This window comes from Zootermopsis nevadensis, unplaced genomic scaffold (assembly GCF_977971745.1).
Source record: "Zootermopsis nevadensis isolate Lab colony 2312 unplaced genomic scaffold, Znev_1.0 Znev_ptg000203l, whole genome shotgun sequence".
Lineage (NCBI taxonomy): Eukaryota > Metazoa > Arthropoda > Insecta > Blattodea > Termopsidae > Zootermopsis > Zootermopsis nevadensis.
In genome coordinates, this window is record NW_028259334.1 from 34680 (window position 1) to 54510 (window position 19831).

A 19831-nucleotide genomic window follows, 5' to 3' on the forward strand; every position below is an offset into this window, starting at 1 on the left:
TCATTCTTACATTTGGATTACTGATTGATTTCTTAACTTTGTTGTATTGAGAATGTCAGACAAAAATGACTACTCTGCAGTTATGGGATCTAACGTAATATTAATCTCAAACGTTACCGCGTCCTTATCAATTCACTGTTACAAATTCCATTGCTCATCTTAAATCCTAAATGAAAACTGCTTGATTTTTCTTTATAGATGCTGTATGTTCACAGGTGTGGGGTATGGAGGGTCATCGGAGGAAGCAACAGAAGCAGCTGCTAGATCAGTTTTGGACAGGATCTTAGTTGCTTCCGAAGAGTAAGTGCTCATCATTACTTCTCTCTGATGTACAGAGAATATTTCTTTCAGCACAGGGAACCTGTAAAAGTAAGAAAGTAAACCACCAGGTGTATCTGAAGTCTTGATCTGATAACCGTCTGTCCTTTTGTTTGCTAGGAATTTTGACATCCCGCTCGACCCCAATTATATCACTAGATACTTTGTGTCTCTCTCGAAATTGGCCGTCTCCTTCTTATGAAGGAGGACTCGCTGAGCAAGGCTCATACACCTGTTCGTGTATTGTTACCAAGCAAGAAGAAGAAGAAGAAGAATATTTGAAGCTTCAGGAAACTGTTTGGTTGAGTCATTGCACTGGGTATACGAAGAGTGGTATGTTTGTGAATGTGTATGCTATAATGTGGTTAGGAATACCAATAGGTGATGATATTGTGTCTTCATAGTAATCTATAATTTCCCTAGAAAATTTTGAAATTATTTTTAATATTTATATGAACCATACTGTTTCATTCTTACATTTGGATTACTGATTGATTTTTAACTTTGTTGTACTGAGAATGTCAGACAAAAATGTCTACTCTGCAGTTATGAGATCTAACGTAATATTAATCTCAAACACTACCATATACTTATCAATTCACTGTTACAAATTCCATTGCTCATCTTAAATCCTAGATGAAAACTGCTTGTATTTTCTTTCTACATGCTGTATGTTCACAGGTGTGGGGTATGGAGGGTCATCGGAGGAAGCAACAGAAGCAGCTGCTAGATCAGTTTCGGACAGGATCTTAGTTGCTTCCGAAGAGTAAGTGTTCATCATTACTTCACTCTGATGTACAGAGAATATTTCTTTCAGCACAGGGAACCTGTAAAAGTATGAAAGTAAACCACCAGGTGTATCTGAAGTCTTGACCTGATAACCGTCTGTCCTTTTGTTTGCTAGGAATTCTGACATCCCGCTTGACCCCAATTATATCACTAGATACTTTGTGTCTCTCTCGAAATTGGCCGTGTCCTTCTTATGAAGGAGGACTCGCTGAGCAAGGCTCATACACCTGTTCGTGTATTGTTACCAAGCAAGAAGAAGAAGAAGAATATTTGAAGCTTGAGGAAACTGGTTAGTTGAGTCATAGCACTGGGTATTCAATGAGTGCTATGTTTGTGAATGTGTATGCTATGATGTGGTTAGGAATACCAATAGGTGATGATATTGTGTCGTCATAGTAATCTATAATTTCCCTAGAAAATTTTGAAATTATTTTTAATATTTATATGAACCATACTGTTTCATTCTTACATTTGGATTACTGATTGATTTTTAACTTTGTTGTATTGAGAATGTCAGACAAAAATGACTACTCTGCAGTTTTGGGATCTAACGTAATATTAATCTCAAACGCTACCGCGTCCTTATCAATTCACTGTTACAAATTCCATTGCTCATCTTAAATCCTAGATGAAAACTGCTTGTATTTTCTTTCTACATGCTGTATGTTCACAGGTGTGGGGTATGGAGGGTCATCGGAGGAAGCAACAGAAGCAGCTGCTAGATCAGTTTTGGACAGGATCTTAGTTGCTTCCGAAGAGTAAGTGTTCATCATTACTTCTCTCTGATGTACAGAGAATATTTCTTTCAGCACAGGGAACCTGTAAAAGTATGAAAGTAAACCACCAGGTGTATCTGAAGTCTTGACCTGATAACCGTCTGTCCTTTTGTTTGCTAGGAACTCTGACATCACACTCGACCCCATTACGTCATTGGAGACAATGTGTCTCTCCAGGAATTGGCCGGCTCCTTCCTATGTAGGAGGTGTTGCTGTGGGAGGCCTATACACCTACACGTGTATTGTGATCAAGCGACAAGAAGAAGAATATTTGAAGCTTGAGGAAACTGGTTAGTTGAGTCATAGCACTGGGTATACGAAGAGTGGTATGTTTGTGAATGTGTATGCTATGATGTGGTTAGGAATACCAATAGGTGATGATTTTGTGTCGTCATAGTAATCTATAATTTCCCTAGAAAATTTTGAAATTATTTTTAATATTTATATGAACCATACTGTTTCATTCTTACATTTGGATTACTGATTGATTTTTAACTTTGTTGTACTGAGAATGTCAGACAAAAATGTCTACTCTGCAGTTATGAGATCTAACGTAATATTAATCTCAAACACTACCATATACTTATCAATTCACTGTTACAAATTCCATTGCTCATCTTAAATCCTAGATGAAAACTGCTTGTATTTTCTTTCTACATGCTGTATGTTCACAGGTGTGGGGTATGGAGGGTCATCGGAGGAAGCAACAGAAGCAGCTGCTAGATCAGTTTCGGACAGGATCTTAGTTGCTTCCGAAGAGTAAGTGTTCATCATTTCTTCACTCTGATGTACAGAGAATATTTCTTTCAGCACAGGGAACCTGTAAAAGTATGAAAGTAAACCACCAGGTGTATCTGAAGTCTTGACCTGATAACCGTCTGTCCTTTTGTTTGCTAGGAATTCTGACATCCCGCTCGACCCCAATTATATCACTAGATACTTTGTGTCTCTCTCGAAATTGGCCGTCTCCTTCTTATAAAGGAGGACTCGCTGAGCAAGGCTCATACACCTGTTCGTGTATTGTTACCAAACAAGAAGAAGAAGAAGAATATTTGAAGCTTGAGGAAACTGGTTAGTTGAGTCATAGCACTGGGTATACGAAGAGTGGTATGTTTGTGAATGTGTATGCTATGATGTGGTTAGGAATACCAATAGGTGATGATTTTGTGTCGTCATAGTAATCTATAATTTCCCTAGAAAATTTTGAAATTATTTTTAATATTTATATGAACCTTACTGTTTCATTCTTACATTTGGATTACTGATTGATTTCTTAACTTTGTTGTATTGAGAATGTCAGACAAAAATGACTACTCTGCAGTTATGGGATCTAACGTAATATTAATCTCAAACGTTACCGCGTCCTTATCAATTCACTGTTACAAATTCCATTGCTCATCTTAAATCCTAAATGAAAACTGCTTGATTTTTCTTTATAGATGCTGTATGTTCACAGGTGTGGGGTATGGAGGGTCATCGGAGGAAGCAACAGAAGCAGCTGCTAGATCAGTTTTGGACAGGATCTTAGTTGCTTCCGAAGAGTAAGTGCTCATCATTACTTCTCTCTGATGTACAGAGAATATTTCTTTCAGCACAGGGAACCTGTAAAAGTAAGAAAGTAAACCACCAGGTGTATCTGAAGTCTTGATCTGATAACCGTCTGTCCTTTTGTTTGCTAGGAATTTTGACATCCCGCTCGACCCCAATTATATCACTAGATACTTTGTGTCTCTCTCGAAATTGGCCGTCTCCTTCTTATGAAGGAGGACTCGCTGAGCAAGGCTCATACACCTGTTCGTGTATTGTTACCAAGCAAGAAGAAGAAGAAGAAGAATATTTGAAGCTTCAGGAAACTGTTTGGTTGAGTCATTGCACTGGGTATACGAAGAGTGGTATGTTTGTGAATGTGTATGCTATAATGTGGTTAGGAATACCAATAGGTGATGATATTGTGTCTTCATAGTAATCTATAATTTCCCTAGAAAATTTTGAAATTATTTTTAATATTTATATGAACCATACTGTTTCATTCTTACATTTGGATTACTGATTGATTTTTAACTTTGTTGTACTGAGAATGTCAGACAAAAATGTCTACTCTGCAGTTATGAGATCTAACGTAATATTAATCTCAAACACTACCATATACTTATCAATTCACTGTTACAAATTCCATTGCTCATCTTAAATCCTAGATGAAAACTGCTTGTATTTTCTTTCTACATGCTGTATGTTCACAGGTGTGGGGTATGGAGGGTCATCGGAGGAAGCAACAGAAGCAGCTGCTAGATCAGTTTCGGACAGGATCTTAGTTGCTTCCGAAGAGTAAGTGTTCATCATTACTTCACTCTGATGTACAGAGAATATTTCTTTCAGCACAGGGAACCTGTAAAAGTATGAAAGTAAACCACCAGGTGTATCTGAAGTCTTGACCTGATAACCGTCTGTCCTTTTGTTTGCTAGGAATTCTGACATCCCGCTTGACCCCAATTATATCACTAGATACTTTGTGTCTCTCTCGAAATTGGCCGTGTCCTTCTTATGAAGGAGGACTCGCTGAGCAAGGCTCATACACCTGTTCGTGTATTGTTACCAAGCAAGAAGAAGAAGAAGAATATTTGAAGCTTGAGGAAACTGGTTAGTTGAGTCATAGCACTGGGTATTCAATGAGTGCTATGTTTGTGAATGTGTATGCTATGATGTGGTTAGGAATACCAATAGGTGATGATATTGTGTCGTCATAGTAATCTATAATTTCCCTAGAAAATTTTGAAATTATTTTTAATATTTATATGAACCATACTGTTTCATTCTTACATTTGGATTACTGATTGATTTTTAACTTTGTTGTATTGAGAATGTCAGACAAAAATGACTACTCTGCAGTTTTGGGATCTAACGTAATATTAATCTCAAACGCTACCGCGTCCTTATCAATTCACTGTTACAAATTCCATTGCTCATCTTAAATCCTAGATGAAAACTGCTTGTATTTTCTTTCTACATGCTGTATGTTCACAGGTGTGGGGTATGGAGGGTCATCGGAGGAAGCAACAGAAGCAGCTGCTAGATCAGTTTTGGACAGGATCTTAGTTGCTTCCGAAGAGTAAGTGTTCATCATTACTTCTCTCTGATGTACAGAGAATATTTCTTTCAGCACAGGGAACCTGTAAAAGTATGAAAGTAAACCACCAGGTGTATCTGAAGTCTTGACCTGATAACCGTCTGTCCTTTTGTTTGCTAGGAACTCTGACATCACACTCGACCCCATTACGTCATTGGAGACAATGTGTCTCTCCAGGAATTGGCCGGCTCCTTCCTATGTAGGAGGTGTTACTGTGGGAGGCCTATACACCTACACGTGTATTGTGATCAAGCGACAAGAAGAAGAATATTTGAAGCTTCAGGAAACTGGTTAGTTGAGTCATAGCACTGGGTATACGAAGAGTGGTATGTTTGTGAATGTGTATGCTATGATGAGGTTAGAAATGCCAATAGGTGATGCTGTATGTTCTCAGGTGTGGGGTATGGATCTACTGAAGATGGAGCCAAAAGTGAAGCAGCAAAAGTTATTATTGACAAGTTGTTTATTGGTTCATAATAAGATTCAGATAATTGTACCTACAAGATGTCCGAAGTTGTGTTCATCATTTTTGTTTATAATCGTTGCAGCGCACTTATTGCATGTGCTGTAAATTTAATTTAATTTCTGGTACATTTTGTCTACATACAGTGAAACGTCTATCCATTGTTCCCGGATGCATCGTCTGTTTTGTTCGGTCCCGGATACATCCCATATAAAATAATGTTATATTTTCCCGCTTCTATCGTTTTATGGCATCGATCGTCTAAAAATCTTAGTCCCGGCCCACAATTTTCCCGCAATGATCGTTTCTGAGAATTTAAAATGCTGGGTTTTGAGATAAATTAATACCGAAAGACGCACAATGTTTTTGGAATACGCAGTAGCGGTAACATGTTATGTTGCCCAACCAGCACAGATTCTTTTGGAATGAGTGGTCAGCGGTGCAGGGGTGATAGTTGGAGTGAATGTCGGTGCTCATTGTCAGAAATTTTATGAGTTTAATCAGGGTGCACTCATATTTCGTTCCAGCGATGCCAGATGGCATGTGCAGTGTGAATTTCTTCACAAATGCTTTTATTATAAGTACAAAGGAAAGGCCGGCGACACTTTTCATTCTTCTGGTTCATCTCGTTTCCAGTGGTTCAGTGTCTTCTACGGCTACGTTTCGTCGTGTTCGGCAGTAACAGTACTTCCATTCTTCCTGTTATAGTTCCAGTCTATACTTTTGTAGTTGTTCCCGTAAATATTTTGTTATTCCTGTTACTACTGTTAATTATTTTGTTATTATTCCTGTACCATCTCTCGCCCAGTAAAACAAGTCAGAATTCTTCTAGAAAGATTAAAAATCATAGAAGAAGTGGAGAAAAATGCATTTGAAAAAAGAATCGACTTTGCTAAACGCCTTGGATTAGCACCATCTACTTTAAATTCAATGATTGCAAAGAAGAAATAAATCCGAAAACAAACTGACAAGTGCGGTAATTCATGCAAAAAAAGGAAAACCGGAAGGAAATCAACTTTCAGTGAGCTAGAAAGTGTCCTCTTCACTTGGTACCAGCAATCGCGGGCCTCAGGAATTCCTGTTGATGGCAACATCTTGCGGGAAAAAGCCAAGACGATAGCCGCAAGACTGAATATTGAAAATTTTGCAGCGTCGAATGGCTGGATTAGTAGATTTAAAGAACGACATGGTATGGTCTACAAGAAGTTAGCCGGCGAAAGTGCTGCTGTGGATGTGGAAAGAACGGAGCTGTGGCTCGAGAGTCTGCTGGAGGGACATTTATAATGCGGATGAGACAGGACTTTTCTACAACGCCCTCCCGGATAGGACGCTGGCATTGAAAGGTGAATCTTGCCACGGGGGAAAACGTGCAAAACACCGAATTACTGTTCTTCTGTGTGTTAACAGTGACGGTAGTGACAAACGGGTTCCGATTGTAGTTGGAAAATCACTAAAACCGCGTTGTTTCAAAAACATGAAAAAACGTCCGGTGAAATATCACGCCAACAAAAAGGCTTGGATGACCACAGACATCTTTACGGCGTTCTTAAGTTCTCTGGATGCCTCCATGGGCACACAAGGCAGAAAGATTTTGCTGTTTGTAGATAATTGTGCCGCTCATCCGAAGGACACGACATTTCTACGAAATGTGAAAGTCGTGCAGTATCCAGCAAATTGCACGAGCGTTTACATACGCTTGATTTAGTCTTTCTTTTATGCGCATAATATTATTGAACGTGACGAGGAAAACATTTTGAATGTGGAAAGGTCTCTGTTTGGCTTAAAACGTAAAGTTTCGACAAACCATTTGTCCATTAAAGACTTTTTTGGTAAAAAGAAGTAACTTTGAAAGAGAAACATTGCTTTTTTTAAATTTTTAATGCTTTCCCGTATTCATCGTTTTTATTTCCCACCCCCGCCGAAACGATGCATCGAGGTTTCACTGTATATGCTTGAAAATGTCTGTTACGCACAGGCACAAAAATGAACACACAAATGGTACAATTATCAGTTCTGGGAAAACACCAATAATAACTTTAGGTGAGTGCCACTAAGAAATCTGTGAATCATCTCTTCCTATAATCCTGTCATCAGCTTGCTGAAATAAGCTTAACATTTCTTCTTTATGTTTTCAAGGTTATGCCTGCAAGCCTTGTTCACTAAAATGTGTGCGATGTTTACCAGTGTCTCTGAATGGATTTTAGCATTAAAAATGGCTGTCTTCAGCATTGTAGCGTCGTGTATTCTGGTGAAAGTTTACCAGCACGGCACTACAACCTGGATGACAGCCATCTTCATACTCGCCAATTTGAGAATCTCAAATCTTGCAGTTTATGTTTTATCTGTTTCTTAATAATAAGATTGTCATTCATTATTGTTGTGAGGTTTAAGTAAGCAGTAAATAATACTTAAAATGCAGTTTATACCTCAAAGGCAATTTAACGTGTGTCTGTTACGAATATCAGTTAGCTGTGCATTTGAGGGAAATTATCACTGTTTATTCCAAGAAAAATTAATGGAAAACAGGTGCACAGTATCCGGTTTGCAGATTACGAGGTGCGATCAGAAAGTTTCCAGACTGTGTCAATAGAGGGCGAACCGGATGTAGTACGAGCTTCTGCCGCTAGGGGGTGCGGCCTACAATCATAGTGAATCAGTGTGCCAGCCGGCATCATCGAATTAGCATTTGTTTCTTAGTTACGGGCGTTTTGGTAGTGCATTACACCGACCCTCCTGCAATTTCGGAATGGCGTGTGCATCACATTTTGCCAAAGACTCGCCAAAACGGCTACGGAAACCTATGAAATTCTAAAGCAAGCATTTGGGGAGTCCGCAAACTTTTGTGTGGCATTCACGTTTTAAAAATGGCCGAACCTCTGTCGATGATGACGAGCATTCTGGACGACCATCTTCGAGCACAACGCCCGAAAATGAAAGATCGACGTCGTACCATCAACGACTTGTGCGACATTGTTGGGATAGGCTATGGGACCTGTCAGCTGATTCTAAAGGAAGAACTCCACATGCGACGCATCATGACAACGCGCCAGCACACACCGCCCTCAAAGTTCGGCAGTTTTTGGCCTCAAACACCATGGCTGTCATCCCGCACCCTCCTTATTCGCCGTGTGACTTCTTCCTCTTGCCAAAGATGAAAATTCAGCTAAAGGGAAGGAGATTTGAGACGATAGAAGAGATTCAGGCAGAATCGCAGATGGTGCTTGACAGGCTGACAAAGAAAGATTTCCAGGGATGCTTCCAGGCTTGGCAGCGGCGCTGGGAACTACTCCGAGGGTGATGGATGAATTTAATACCTGAGATAAGTGTACAGGTTTTTATAGGCGCAGTCTGTAAACTTTCTGATCGCACCTCGTACATTGCAATAATAGCAAATTGATAAGGTGAAATGAACAGGATGTTTGGAATGTTTAACAAAAAACTAGAGAAGTTCCAGCTAAAAGTAATGAACTTGACAGTGACTGTCTTGTGGATATGGATATGGCATGATCTTACGTGTTTGACAGCTGTTGAGGCATCTGCAAATTAGCTGATGACAATAGGGAGGGCTTCTTGAGCCCATAGCACAGTATGGAGTCAGCATTTGTTTAGTAGCCTCGTTTCTGTGAAACAAGTGATTACTGACTGAAATGCTTCAAGCGCTCGTATTCACGCTGATTTTGATGAGGCGTTGTATATTTTACGTGCAGAAGTTTGGAAATTGCATGATCTGTGAAATAATCCTACAAAATAGACGATGCGGTACTTTTGACTGATTTGTGGATTTTAGACGATACTGATCAGGTCTTTCTGACACAAAGATCCAGATGCATTCATTGGTCTGGCTGCATTGATTATGTATTTAACAAGAAACAGCAGCGACATGTCGCATCATTCCCTGTAGGTTTCTGAAATGCTGGACTTTGCTCCAGATTGATGCTGCTGGTTGCCTGAGAAGATTTTATCACATTTAGTCACTGTGAAAGCTTCAAGTCATTTCTGACTGATGTTCAGTTTTTAAAAGTTTATCATTATCATACTTTTGACTATGTTATGTTACAAGTTATGTGATTATGTTTGATTTTCAAGAATGGTGATATAGGAAGTCACATTTTCAAATAGTTTATATGTATATATATATATATTATTATTATAAAATTATGTTTGCTAAGAAAGCAAAGCATTACTGAAAGAGGGAACTTATTTCATATGTACATTGTTTTCAACAGTAACTAGCCAGTTAATGTGTTTAAAGCAAATATATATAATTACAAAATTATATGAGATATTTAGTAATATTACTATTTTCATGTATTACATGCAATTGATATGTATATGTGTCTTCCATGAATGAAAACTGATGGAGCAGCATTTTGCATTTATGTATACATGCATATATGTCTTTATATATGTACACCTAATAAGTGCATACATGCTTATACAGTGTACATGAAATGTGACCATTAAAAGTTTTGGAACCCGTATTTACAAATTTCATGGAGAATTGATTTTTGTATGTGAAGAATCTCTTATGTATGGGTGAAACCATGTGGATGGACGTCTGTTGAGTAGAAGTGAATGTTGCAGTTTGAATATCATAGAGTCGAGTTCTTTTAAGTATATATCAGGTTGCGTGCCAGAGACAAAGTTTTCTTAGTAATTAAAAGTTTGATCTCGTTTGCTTGACACAGAAGAAGAGGACAGTGCAGGCATCTGCAGTCACTGTCGTGATGTTGAATGCCTGATGATAATACACAAGATTTATATAGGAATTTGCTATTCTTGTATTTATATGCAGTCCTGTATGTCAAAAACAATACTGAATAGTTTTCATAGTTTCCATAGGGCCATGCTCTTGGATACCTATATTTATGTTAGTTTTTTTAATGGCAGATCAGAGTTATTGCTTTGCTGTTCTGTTTGCCTTATTGACATGAATTGTTCGTTATATGTTCATGAGTAGGTATTGATTAAACGAGTTGTGATTGTGTCTTTTCACTATACACTTATTGTATAATAAAATGAAAAAGCATAGTTAAAGACTAGTGATAATTCACTATATGATATGAATGAGCAAATAAGGATATATTTGCTTTTAGAGACAATTGGGCATTAAAATATCAACATGTGACTTGTGCGTAACTGAAAAGTTGTTCAGATTTGAAAGGATTCATGAATGTTCAATTGACAGTGCCTGTATCTTTCACCCTTATTGTGCATTTACAACCTATTTGTAATTTTAATTTAGTCCTTATAACCCCTAGTGATTACTGGCTTTAAGATACTTAGAGTAAAGGTGTATTACTGTAAACCTCATTTGCTATACCTTGTGTTCAAAGAAGGATGCATTAAAGAATAATCAAGTTTAGTGTGGATAAAATATCCAGTAACTTCTCTGTTATGGCATCTGACTATGATGAATGGCACAAGCACATTATTGAACCACAGTTCATTATCGAGGTGTCTTACAGGGATTTGGGGAAGTTTTTCCCAGTTTTGGCAAGTGGCCTTGAAAGAATGTGATCGTGGATTTAAAATAACTGGCTGTGATAAAATATTGCATACTGTTTTTACTCTGTATAGCAGCTAAATGTTTTTGAGAAGATCATATTACTCTGCTTGAATTTCAGAAGTATGGATGGAGGATGTCTGAGGACTGGTAAAATACAAGTATCATTGCTTATCTTGTGTCACTTGAAACACTGCGTGCCTCTACACGCCTTTACTGGTAATTGTTTTTCAATTCTCCTGCATGAAATGCATGACATTGCAATATTTTACATTGGCCAAGCTTGCCTCTTTGTGAAATTGCCATTTCTTTTGTAAGTCACAAACCCTCAAGGTAGACATGCTTGAAGAAAGGTGAAAGTACTCACACTGGGACAAATAGTTATTGGGGATTGTCTTTACAAATAAACCAATCTACATCACATACCTTGTGCAGTGATAGTTACACAATTCATCTCTTGGTTTCACACAGCATTAGAAATTACATACACTGTTCTGTCAGAAGTCTTTGTAGAACAAAGCTTGCTATTTCTTTGTGTTGAGAAACTGTTGATAATCTCTGAATATATATATATATAAATTGTAAAAGTGGTTAAAGGCATGTCAGAAACTGTTTCGTTTAAAGTTAAAATGTAATTTCCAGTATTGATGATGTTTGTACTGTTTGTTGTAAGGAATACTTTGTTGTCCATGTGGAATCCCAGGTTTCCCCTTTTTTTAGGGCAAGTGTAGAATTTTCTTATGGATCTGTCAAAGAATTACTCTGTTTAAAGTTATATGTCTTTGCAGCTATGCGTGTGCAGTTTTACAATTTTTGTTAGCAATAATGTTCATAATTTAGCAATATAAAGCAGTTGTACTGTTTAATGGACAGACAGGTTATGTAAAGCTGATGGCAAAGATCATATTAACAAGTAGTTTGAAGAAGAGGGGATGTTACTGAAATGGTTGTGAGAGTGTGAACCAGGTTGAGTAACTATGAATGTAAACACACACACAGAAACAGTTGTTTAATGCCCACTTGTCGTGTTGGTGTCAGATTTTTGTCTTGAATGTTATAAAAAGGAGAGAGTAGTCAGATTGAGATTGTCGTTGTCTATTTTGAATTAATTTTGTTTCCTGCTTGTTTCCCTTAACCTGACGTGTGGACTCATTGCAGACAGTTCAATGTTCATAAAGAGCATGCATAGGAAAACTTTGAAAGCATAATATTGTACCTTAAATGAGCATAAGAGTTTCAGCAGGATCTAGGAAAGAGCATTTAACAATCCTGAATCCATTAAGTCGTGTAATTGAATATTTTATGTGAGAGTGATTATGAATATGAGGAAGTAACAGTTTGAAACTCAGTGGTTCTAATGCGAATGAAGGCTGGATGATCTTTTAGCTTGGGTGTAAGCGACAAGAAATGCATCAGGAATTGTTGGGGTTTCGGAGGAGGAAGCAGACTTATAAAAAGAGGGAAGATGTTAAATTTTGTTATTTTTGACCCAGTTTAGTGTCATCTACGTGGCTACTGTTTGTCCTGGCTAACAAGTCTCATTGGTCGGGTCAGAGCATGTAGCACAAGGGAACATGGCTTCTGGTCATGGCTTAGCTCAAGTGTGTCTGGGTCAGTGTCTGCGATAGGTCACATTAGAAAGAGGTAAAATAGTTTTAGGGGCAATCACAAGAGCATGAAAGATTATAACCATCTATTTTTACTAATTCCGAAGCTTAAACTTGGTGTTTGTTTGTTATTCTTGTATATTCCCACATGTTAATGAAATGTGAATTTCATTTAAACAGCAGTACACAAGTAGCTGTCGGACATGTTATTTGAAACATAATTTTATATTAAAACTGTGAGATTTGAGAGCTGCTGTGTGGAATCTCATAAAACATTGAAGAGGACCCCGTGAGCTGAAATGTTTGGCAATGCCTGGTGTAGCTGTAGTGACATATCACACACAAACCCAAGATGGGGAGACCTCAGTTTGAGGTGCAGTGGGTTGAATGTTCTGTGGGAATGTGAGCCATACTTGACTTAGTGCGTTTGAAATGTGGAGGTGCAGATGCAGAGGTAGTAGTTTGTTAACCTCTAATGTATGAGAACTAGGGATTTAAATGCGAATACTTGAGGCTGCTAGCTGGACTCCAATTCTGGGCCGAGGCATAAGACCATTGAAGTCAGATTGTCACAGGAATATTGAAGTGTCTGAGGTACAGTGTTGTATCCCTTTTGCTTCTGTTTATAGTTATCAAGTGTTACGGATTTCGGAGCAGTTCATGTCTTATCTATATTTCAAGATTGTCAGTTGTTAGACAGCGGTCAGTAATATATCTCTTCAATAACATTGAAGGAACCCCACTTCTTGCAGGTAGCTTTGTGAGAGCTGAATATGTAGAGTTTATAGCCTGTTGTGTGTTAAGGGAAAACGATTTTTGTTTTTCTGGTGCTGATATATTCATAGGTTATTTAGCATATAAACTGTATGTCATTTATATGTTTAGCGTTGGTTGCAGTTCCTTTGCCAGCTTCTGAATTAGGTGGTTTGTAGGCTGTATGGATACCTTGTATGGTGATAATAAGTATTTGAATGGAATTGTGTGTGTGTTTTAGCAACGATCTAGAAAGTGGTTACTTTGGGGACTCAAATGGTAGTGGGAACATGATACTAACATTCACGGTTGTCCTGATATGTCCAGGGTATGAATTTGTGTGAACATTGAATTTGATTGAGCGTGATAGGGGGATGAGAAACGTAGACTGGTGAACAGAGACTAGGCAGATACAAGAAGGAGAGGTAGGAAAGGCCAAAGAGGAAGTTTAAGTGGTGGAAAATGAAGATGGTCACTATTTTTGGAATTTGAGTGTAGAGTCCTAATTTACTATGTTCCTGTTTATAAGTAGGAAGATAGAATAGGTACAAATCTTTAATGCAGCAGAAGGTTTGGCTCCTGTTGGGATGGTGGATATTCTGCAGTGTTTTTTGAACCCTTGGTATGGCAAAGCAGAGAAAGTGGCCTTGAAAACAGTGTTTAAAATTACGTAAAATATAAAATGTAATTAATTGCTTCATATTGTGAAAAATAAATTAAATTATATTAAATCCTTTAGTTTTACCCTAAACAGAAGAATTAGGAAAATAAATAAAATTTCACTTCATTTTAGTGTGCTAATTTAGAGGTTTAGGGTGATTAGATAACACATTTTCCAAATTGGAAAGTCTGACTGTGAGGCATATGATGTTCCACTTTGAGACATGTATAAATACATTTTGGTGTTTCCCGATAGGAAGAGAGACAGTCATATCCATCACATCTTGTTGGACAAAAGACAGCATTCAATTATACTTGATATAAAAGCTTTCATAGAAATTTACTGAGATAACGATCAATATCCAGTGGTTACAACAGTTGGGGAGTGACTGTTACAAAACCAGTGAGTAGCATAAAAGCTTAATAGGGAGAGATTTAATGCGAAGAAAGTACACAGTGTGAATATTAAAGACCAGGAAACAACTTTACAACTTCAGAAATATTTGAAAAAGTGTTATAGTGAACCTAACATTCTCTACCAAAGAGAATGTATGTAGTTACAAATTGAATCAGCATAAACTATGTTTTGATGAAGAATTCTGAAAATTAACATTAATAGCAGGGGGATAGTTTTCAGTTGTAGCAAAATCAAGACAGGATGAATGGAGATAGCCTAAACAGTATAACATGAGAAAAGTTGATGTTTAACAACAGAGAAAGGGAGACAATTTGAAAAATAAAATCAACTTGAACACAAAGGAAGAACAAAAAATATTGCACATGTGTTTGAAGTGCTGACGAGAATAGTGGTTCTCTCTGCGTTTCTGATAATGTCATCTCTGGTCGCGACGACGAAGGCGCCATCATTCTACTTCGTGTGTTTGGGATTGTTTAACTAACATATTTTGTTCGTCTTCTGCTTCTTTTTTGCAACGTGATTATTAATCTATTCTGTATTTGTTAAGAAATATTGAAATAATTTGCTAAGAGCTTAATATTTTTTATTACATTATCATTTATCTTTATTAATGAGGTCAATATTTCTGTAGAATATTTCCATGATTTAATTTTTTCATGTTTTCCAGACTGCTTTTATTTTGTTGGGTTGCTCTAGGTTGTTTAGTCTGATTCTCACATTTAATCTGATTTAGACCTCGAGGAAGTAAGTATTTTAAAATATTTCGTGCAGTGAATTTTCATTATTTGGTTGTTCCACTATTGACAAATTAGTTAATCTTTTTTTATCTTTGTGATCCAATCATTCTTTTCAGATATTTTATCACTGTTTTGGTGGTGAAACTTGCTTATACATTTTTAAGAGATTATTTATTAATGTGTTAAATTTTGAATCTACATCAAGGCTGTTTAATACTCATTCCCAATTTTCATTCGATGAGAGATACATTCTTTAATAGTGTCTTCATTTGTGAGTCTGATTGGTATTCTGTACTTATGATAACTGGAGATCGATTTTTTATTATTAATATTACTAGAAGTCATACATCGTGATCAGATGGAGTAATTTTGGATTCTTATGGGGAAATTAACTGTTGCCATGACATTGGAAGATGCTACTCGAGCATTTTACACATTTTTATTGTAAATTTCAATAAGATAATTTGTATTGATGATAATGGGACCACAGTTGACGATGTTGTGCTGTAGGTTTATAAAGATAATTTATAATGCTTTGTAACTTGTTTAGGAAAGTCAGCATTGCCAGTGGGGGCTCTATATATAGCTAGGACATATATGTTGGAATGTTTAGATTCCAATTGCACAATGCAGCGTCTATTTCTTGTTATTTTAGTGACACAATACATTTATCTAATTAAATTTTAGGTTCTTTTTGGCAATAATACTTGCACCTTCTTTTACCATATTTCATCTAGAGTAAGTACTTCCAAAAGTAACATTTTCAAGTTTTACCTCTGGTGTTGGGTTAAACACAGATTAGGGTGTGTGTTTATTATTAATGGACACTGATAGTTGATCAGTTTTGTTTGAAAGTCCTCTTATGTTATGATGGTGCACCACAGAATTGTTATCTTGATTGTATTCTGAATTTAGAACTGGTTTATTAGCATTGATGTAGACATCTTTCAGGTATTTGGTGACAGATTTGGGCTTAAGCCTAAAAGAAGGGTTAGATCTTACATCAGTGATTACAGGTATCCAGTTTGCACCTAATCTAATTAGCAGTGAGTTGCACAAGCTTCTACTTGCCTTCTGAATTAAGTTGTAATCCGTGTCTGGTATGATCATTCCTATTTAAGGATGAATTGTCAGTTAATCCAATATGTGATTTGTCTGTATTCCAAAGCGCACACTCAAGTAGAATATTTCCACTCCCCACCAACTTGTCTATATTGGGCCTGTCATGGTTGCAAAAGGAAAGTACTAGAAATCTGTTGACTTTGTACATTATGATTGCATAATGTCATGAAAGAGAAATTTATGGGTTCTTACTTGTTCAGTAAGCTCCTGATTATGAGTGTTTGGAATATTCATGCATTACTAATTTTTTAAATAAGCACAGGTGAAATAGGCCTTCAACTTACTTGTGGGGTGGGGGTGGGGGTTCTAAAGAAGGTGGATGAAAATCATAATAAAATTCTACTGACAGTAAAACAAAGGCTTCGTGTACTTAGGAAATTTGAGAACAGAAAATGGGCAACAGAATTTATAATAAAAGTATGTGATAGGGATTGAGTGATTCCATCCTTGAAAGAACACCATATACCAGGCTGACCTACTGATGGCGTATTTTGGGCATAGTTTTCTGGGAGTCCAGTAACACTGGTTTGATTATGGGGTAAACTTTCTCCAGAGCTAGTAAGAAATCAGGAAATCAGAAGTTCATGTCATGGTGTGTGCTATGAGAAGTTTTGAAAAGATTGACAGTGAACTGAAAAATGGCTTCAGAGTGGTGCTTGTGAAGTGGACTTCCGGCACATGACAGACGGACATTGTAAGAGCTGCCGTGAGACAAATGACAGTGAAGTTCATGCTGTCATGAGGGAGAGTCTAAAGAGATTTCAGAACAAGTGAGCATTACAAACTGTTTCGTAAAAAAGGTCTGTTGTGTAAGAAACGTTAAGCAGTTTGTGAAGTTCTGTGAATGCACCAAACAAAATAGTTTGGATTAACTCTCTTTTTTTATTATCTATGCATCTTCTACCCTTCATTAGCCCTGATAATCAATTCAACAGGTGGGAAAGGGAAATTCTTGAAATCTCTTAACTTTTTTGGTTATGGTTGTAAAAGAAAAGTTGTTTAACTGTGATGTCTTCGTTATTATTGTATAAAATATGAAAGACATTTTCTTGAAATCAGTTTGGCTATTATTCTGTAATTCATACTCATGTAATTCGTATTTGTTTCAACGTAAATAATTACACGTTTCCCCAGCGCGTGGGGTTTTATCTAATTTTTTTTCTACATTATTTAGCTTATTTAAAAACTCTAGTTTCCCTACAATAGGCATAAATCTTTTGCCTTTTACTAAAGTTTTCTGTTGAGGGGAACATATGATTCATACTGTTTCATTCTTACATTTGAATTACTGGTTGATTTTTTTAACTTTGTTGTATTGAGAATGTCAGAACAAAAATGTCTACTCTGCAGTTATGAGATCTAACGTAATATTAATCTCAAACACTACCCTGTACTTATCAATTCACTGTTACAAATTCCATTGCTCATCTTAAATCCTAGATGAAAACTTCTTGTATGTTCTTTCTACATGCTGTATGTTCACAGGTGTGGGGTATGGAGTGTCATCGGAGGAAGCAAAAGAAGCAGCTGCTAGATCAGTTTTGGACAGGATCTTAGTTGCTTCCGAAGAGTAAGTGCTCATCATTACTTCTCTCTGATGTACAGAGAATATTTCTTTCAGCACAGGGAACCTGTAAAAGTATGAAAGTAAACCACCAGGTGTATCTGAAGTCTTGACCTGATAACCGTCTGTCCTTTTGTTTGCTAGGAATTCTGACATCCCGCTCGACCCCAATTATATCACTAGATACTTTGTGTCTCTCTCGAAATTGGCCGTCTCCTTCTTATAAAGGAGGACTCGCTGAGCAAGGCTCATACACCTGTTCGTGTATTGTTACCAAACAAGAAGAAGAAGAAGAATATTTGAAGCTTGAGGAAACTGGTTAGTTGAGTCATAGCACTGGGTATACGAAGAGTGGTATGTTTGTGAATGTGTATGCTATGATGTGGTTAGGAATACCAATAGGTGATGATTTTGTGTCGTCATAGTAATCTATAATTTCCCTAGAAAATTTTGAAATTATTTTTAATATTTATATGAACCTTACTGTTTCATTCTTACATTTGGATTACTGATTGATTTCTTAACTTTGTTGTATTGAGAATGTCAGACAAAAATGACTACTCTGCAGTTATGGGATCTAACGTAATATTAATCTCAAACGTTACCGCGTCCTTATCAATTCACTGTTACAAATTCCATTGCTCATCTTAAATCCTAAATGAAAACTGCTTGATTTTTCTTTATAGATGCTGTATGTTCACAGGTGTGGGGTATGGAGGGTCATCGGAGGAAGCAACAGAAGCAGCTGCTAGATCAGTTTTGGACAGGATCTTAGTTGCTTCCGAAGAGTAAGTGCTCATCATTACTTCTCTCTGATGTACAGAGAATATTTCTTTCAGCACAGGGAACCTGTAAAAGTAAGAAAGTAAACCACCAGGTGTATCTGAAGTCTTGATCTGATAACCGTCTGTCCTTTTGTTTGCTAGGAATTTTGACATCCCGCTCGACCCCAATTATATCACTAGATACTTTGTGTCTCTCTCGAAATTGGCCGTCTCCTTCTTATGAAGGAGGACTCGCTGAGCAAGGCTCATACACCTGTTCGTGTATTGTTACCAAGCAAGAAGAAGAAGAAGAAGAATATTTGAAGCTTCAGGAAACTGTTTGGTTGAGTCATTGCACTGGGTATACGAAGAGTGGTATGTTTGTGAATGTGTATGCTATAATGTGGTTAGGAATACCAATAGGTGATGATATTGTGTCTTCATAGTAATCTATAATTTCCCTAGAAAATTTTGAAATTATTTTTAATATTTATATGAACCATACTGTTTCATTCTTACATTTGGATTACTGATTGATTTTTAACTTTGTTGTACTGAGAATGTCAGACAAAAATGTCTACTCTGCAGTTATGAGATCTAACGTAATATTAATCTCAAACACTACCATATACTTATCAATTCACTGTTACAAATTCCATTGCTCATCTTAAATCCTAGATGAAAACTGCTTGTATTTTCTTTCTACATGCTGTATGTTCACAGGTGTGGGGTATGGAGGGTCATCGGAGGAAGCAACAGAAGCAGCTGCTAGATCAGTTTCGGACAGGATCTTAGTTGCTTCCGAAGAGTAAGTGTTCATCATTACTTCACTCTGATGTACAGAGAATATTTCTTTCAGCACAGGGAACCTGTAAAAGTATGAAAGTAAACCACCAGGTGTATCTGAAGTCTTGACCTGATAACCGTCTGTCCTTTTGTTTGCTAGGAATTCTGACATCCCGCTTGACCCCAATTATATCACTAGATACTTTGTGTCTCTCTCGAAATTGGCCGTGTCCTTCTTATGAAGGAGGACTCGCTGAGCAAGGCTCATACACCTGTTCGTGTATTGTTACCAAGCAAGAAGAAGAAGAAGAATATTTGAAGCTTGAGGAAACTGGTTAGTTGAGTCATAGCACTGGGTATTCAATGAGTGCTATGTTTGTGAATGTGTATGCTATGATGTGGTTAGGAATACCAATAGGTGATGATATTGTGTCGTCATAGTAA

The 19831-nt window shown here is 37.1% G+C and overlaps 1 protein-coding gene and 1 non-coding gene across 3 annotated transcripts; both read left to right on the plus strand.

Annotated features, from left to right (window-relative positions):
- The first annotated feature begins 4880 nt into the window (after positions 1 to 4880).
- Positions 4881 to 17773, plus strand: LOC147870754 (protein Loquacious-like). Of its 2 annotated transcripts, XR_015533197.1 has the most exons (3): positions 4904 to 4989; positions 5128 to 15158; positions 17759 to 17773. XR_015533197.1 is itself a non-coding variant. In XM_087342017.1 (2 exons), the coding sequence occupies exons 1-2, from the start codon at positions 4895 to 4897 to the stop codon at positions 5300 to 5302; spliced, it is 270 nt and encodes an 89-aa protein (XP_087198143.1). In that variant the 5' UTR covers positions 4881 to 4894; the 3' UTR covers positions 5303 to 12059. The 2 variants fall into 2 exon arrangements, 1 of the variants encoding a protein (XP_087198143.1); XM_087342017.1 differs by lacking the exon at positions 17759 to 17773 and having other exon boundaries at positions 4881 to 4989; positions 5128 to 12059.
- On the plus strand, positions 17457 to 17570 carry LOC147870755 (U5 spliceosomal RNA). Its single transcript, XR_015533200.1, has one exon. It is a non-coding gene; the product is annotated as a U5 spliceosomal RNA (small nuclear RNA).
- Positions 17774 to 19831: the final 2058 nt, after the last annotated feature.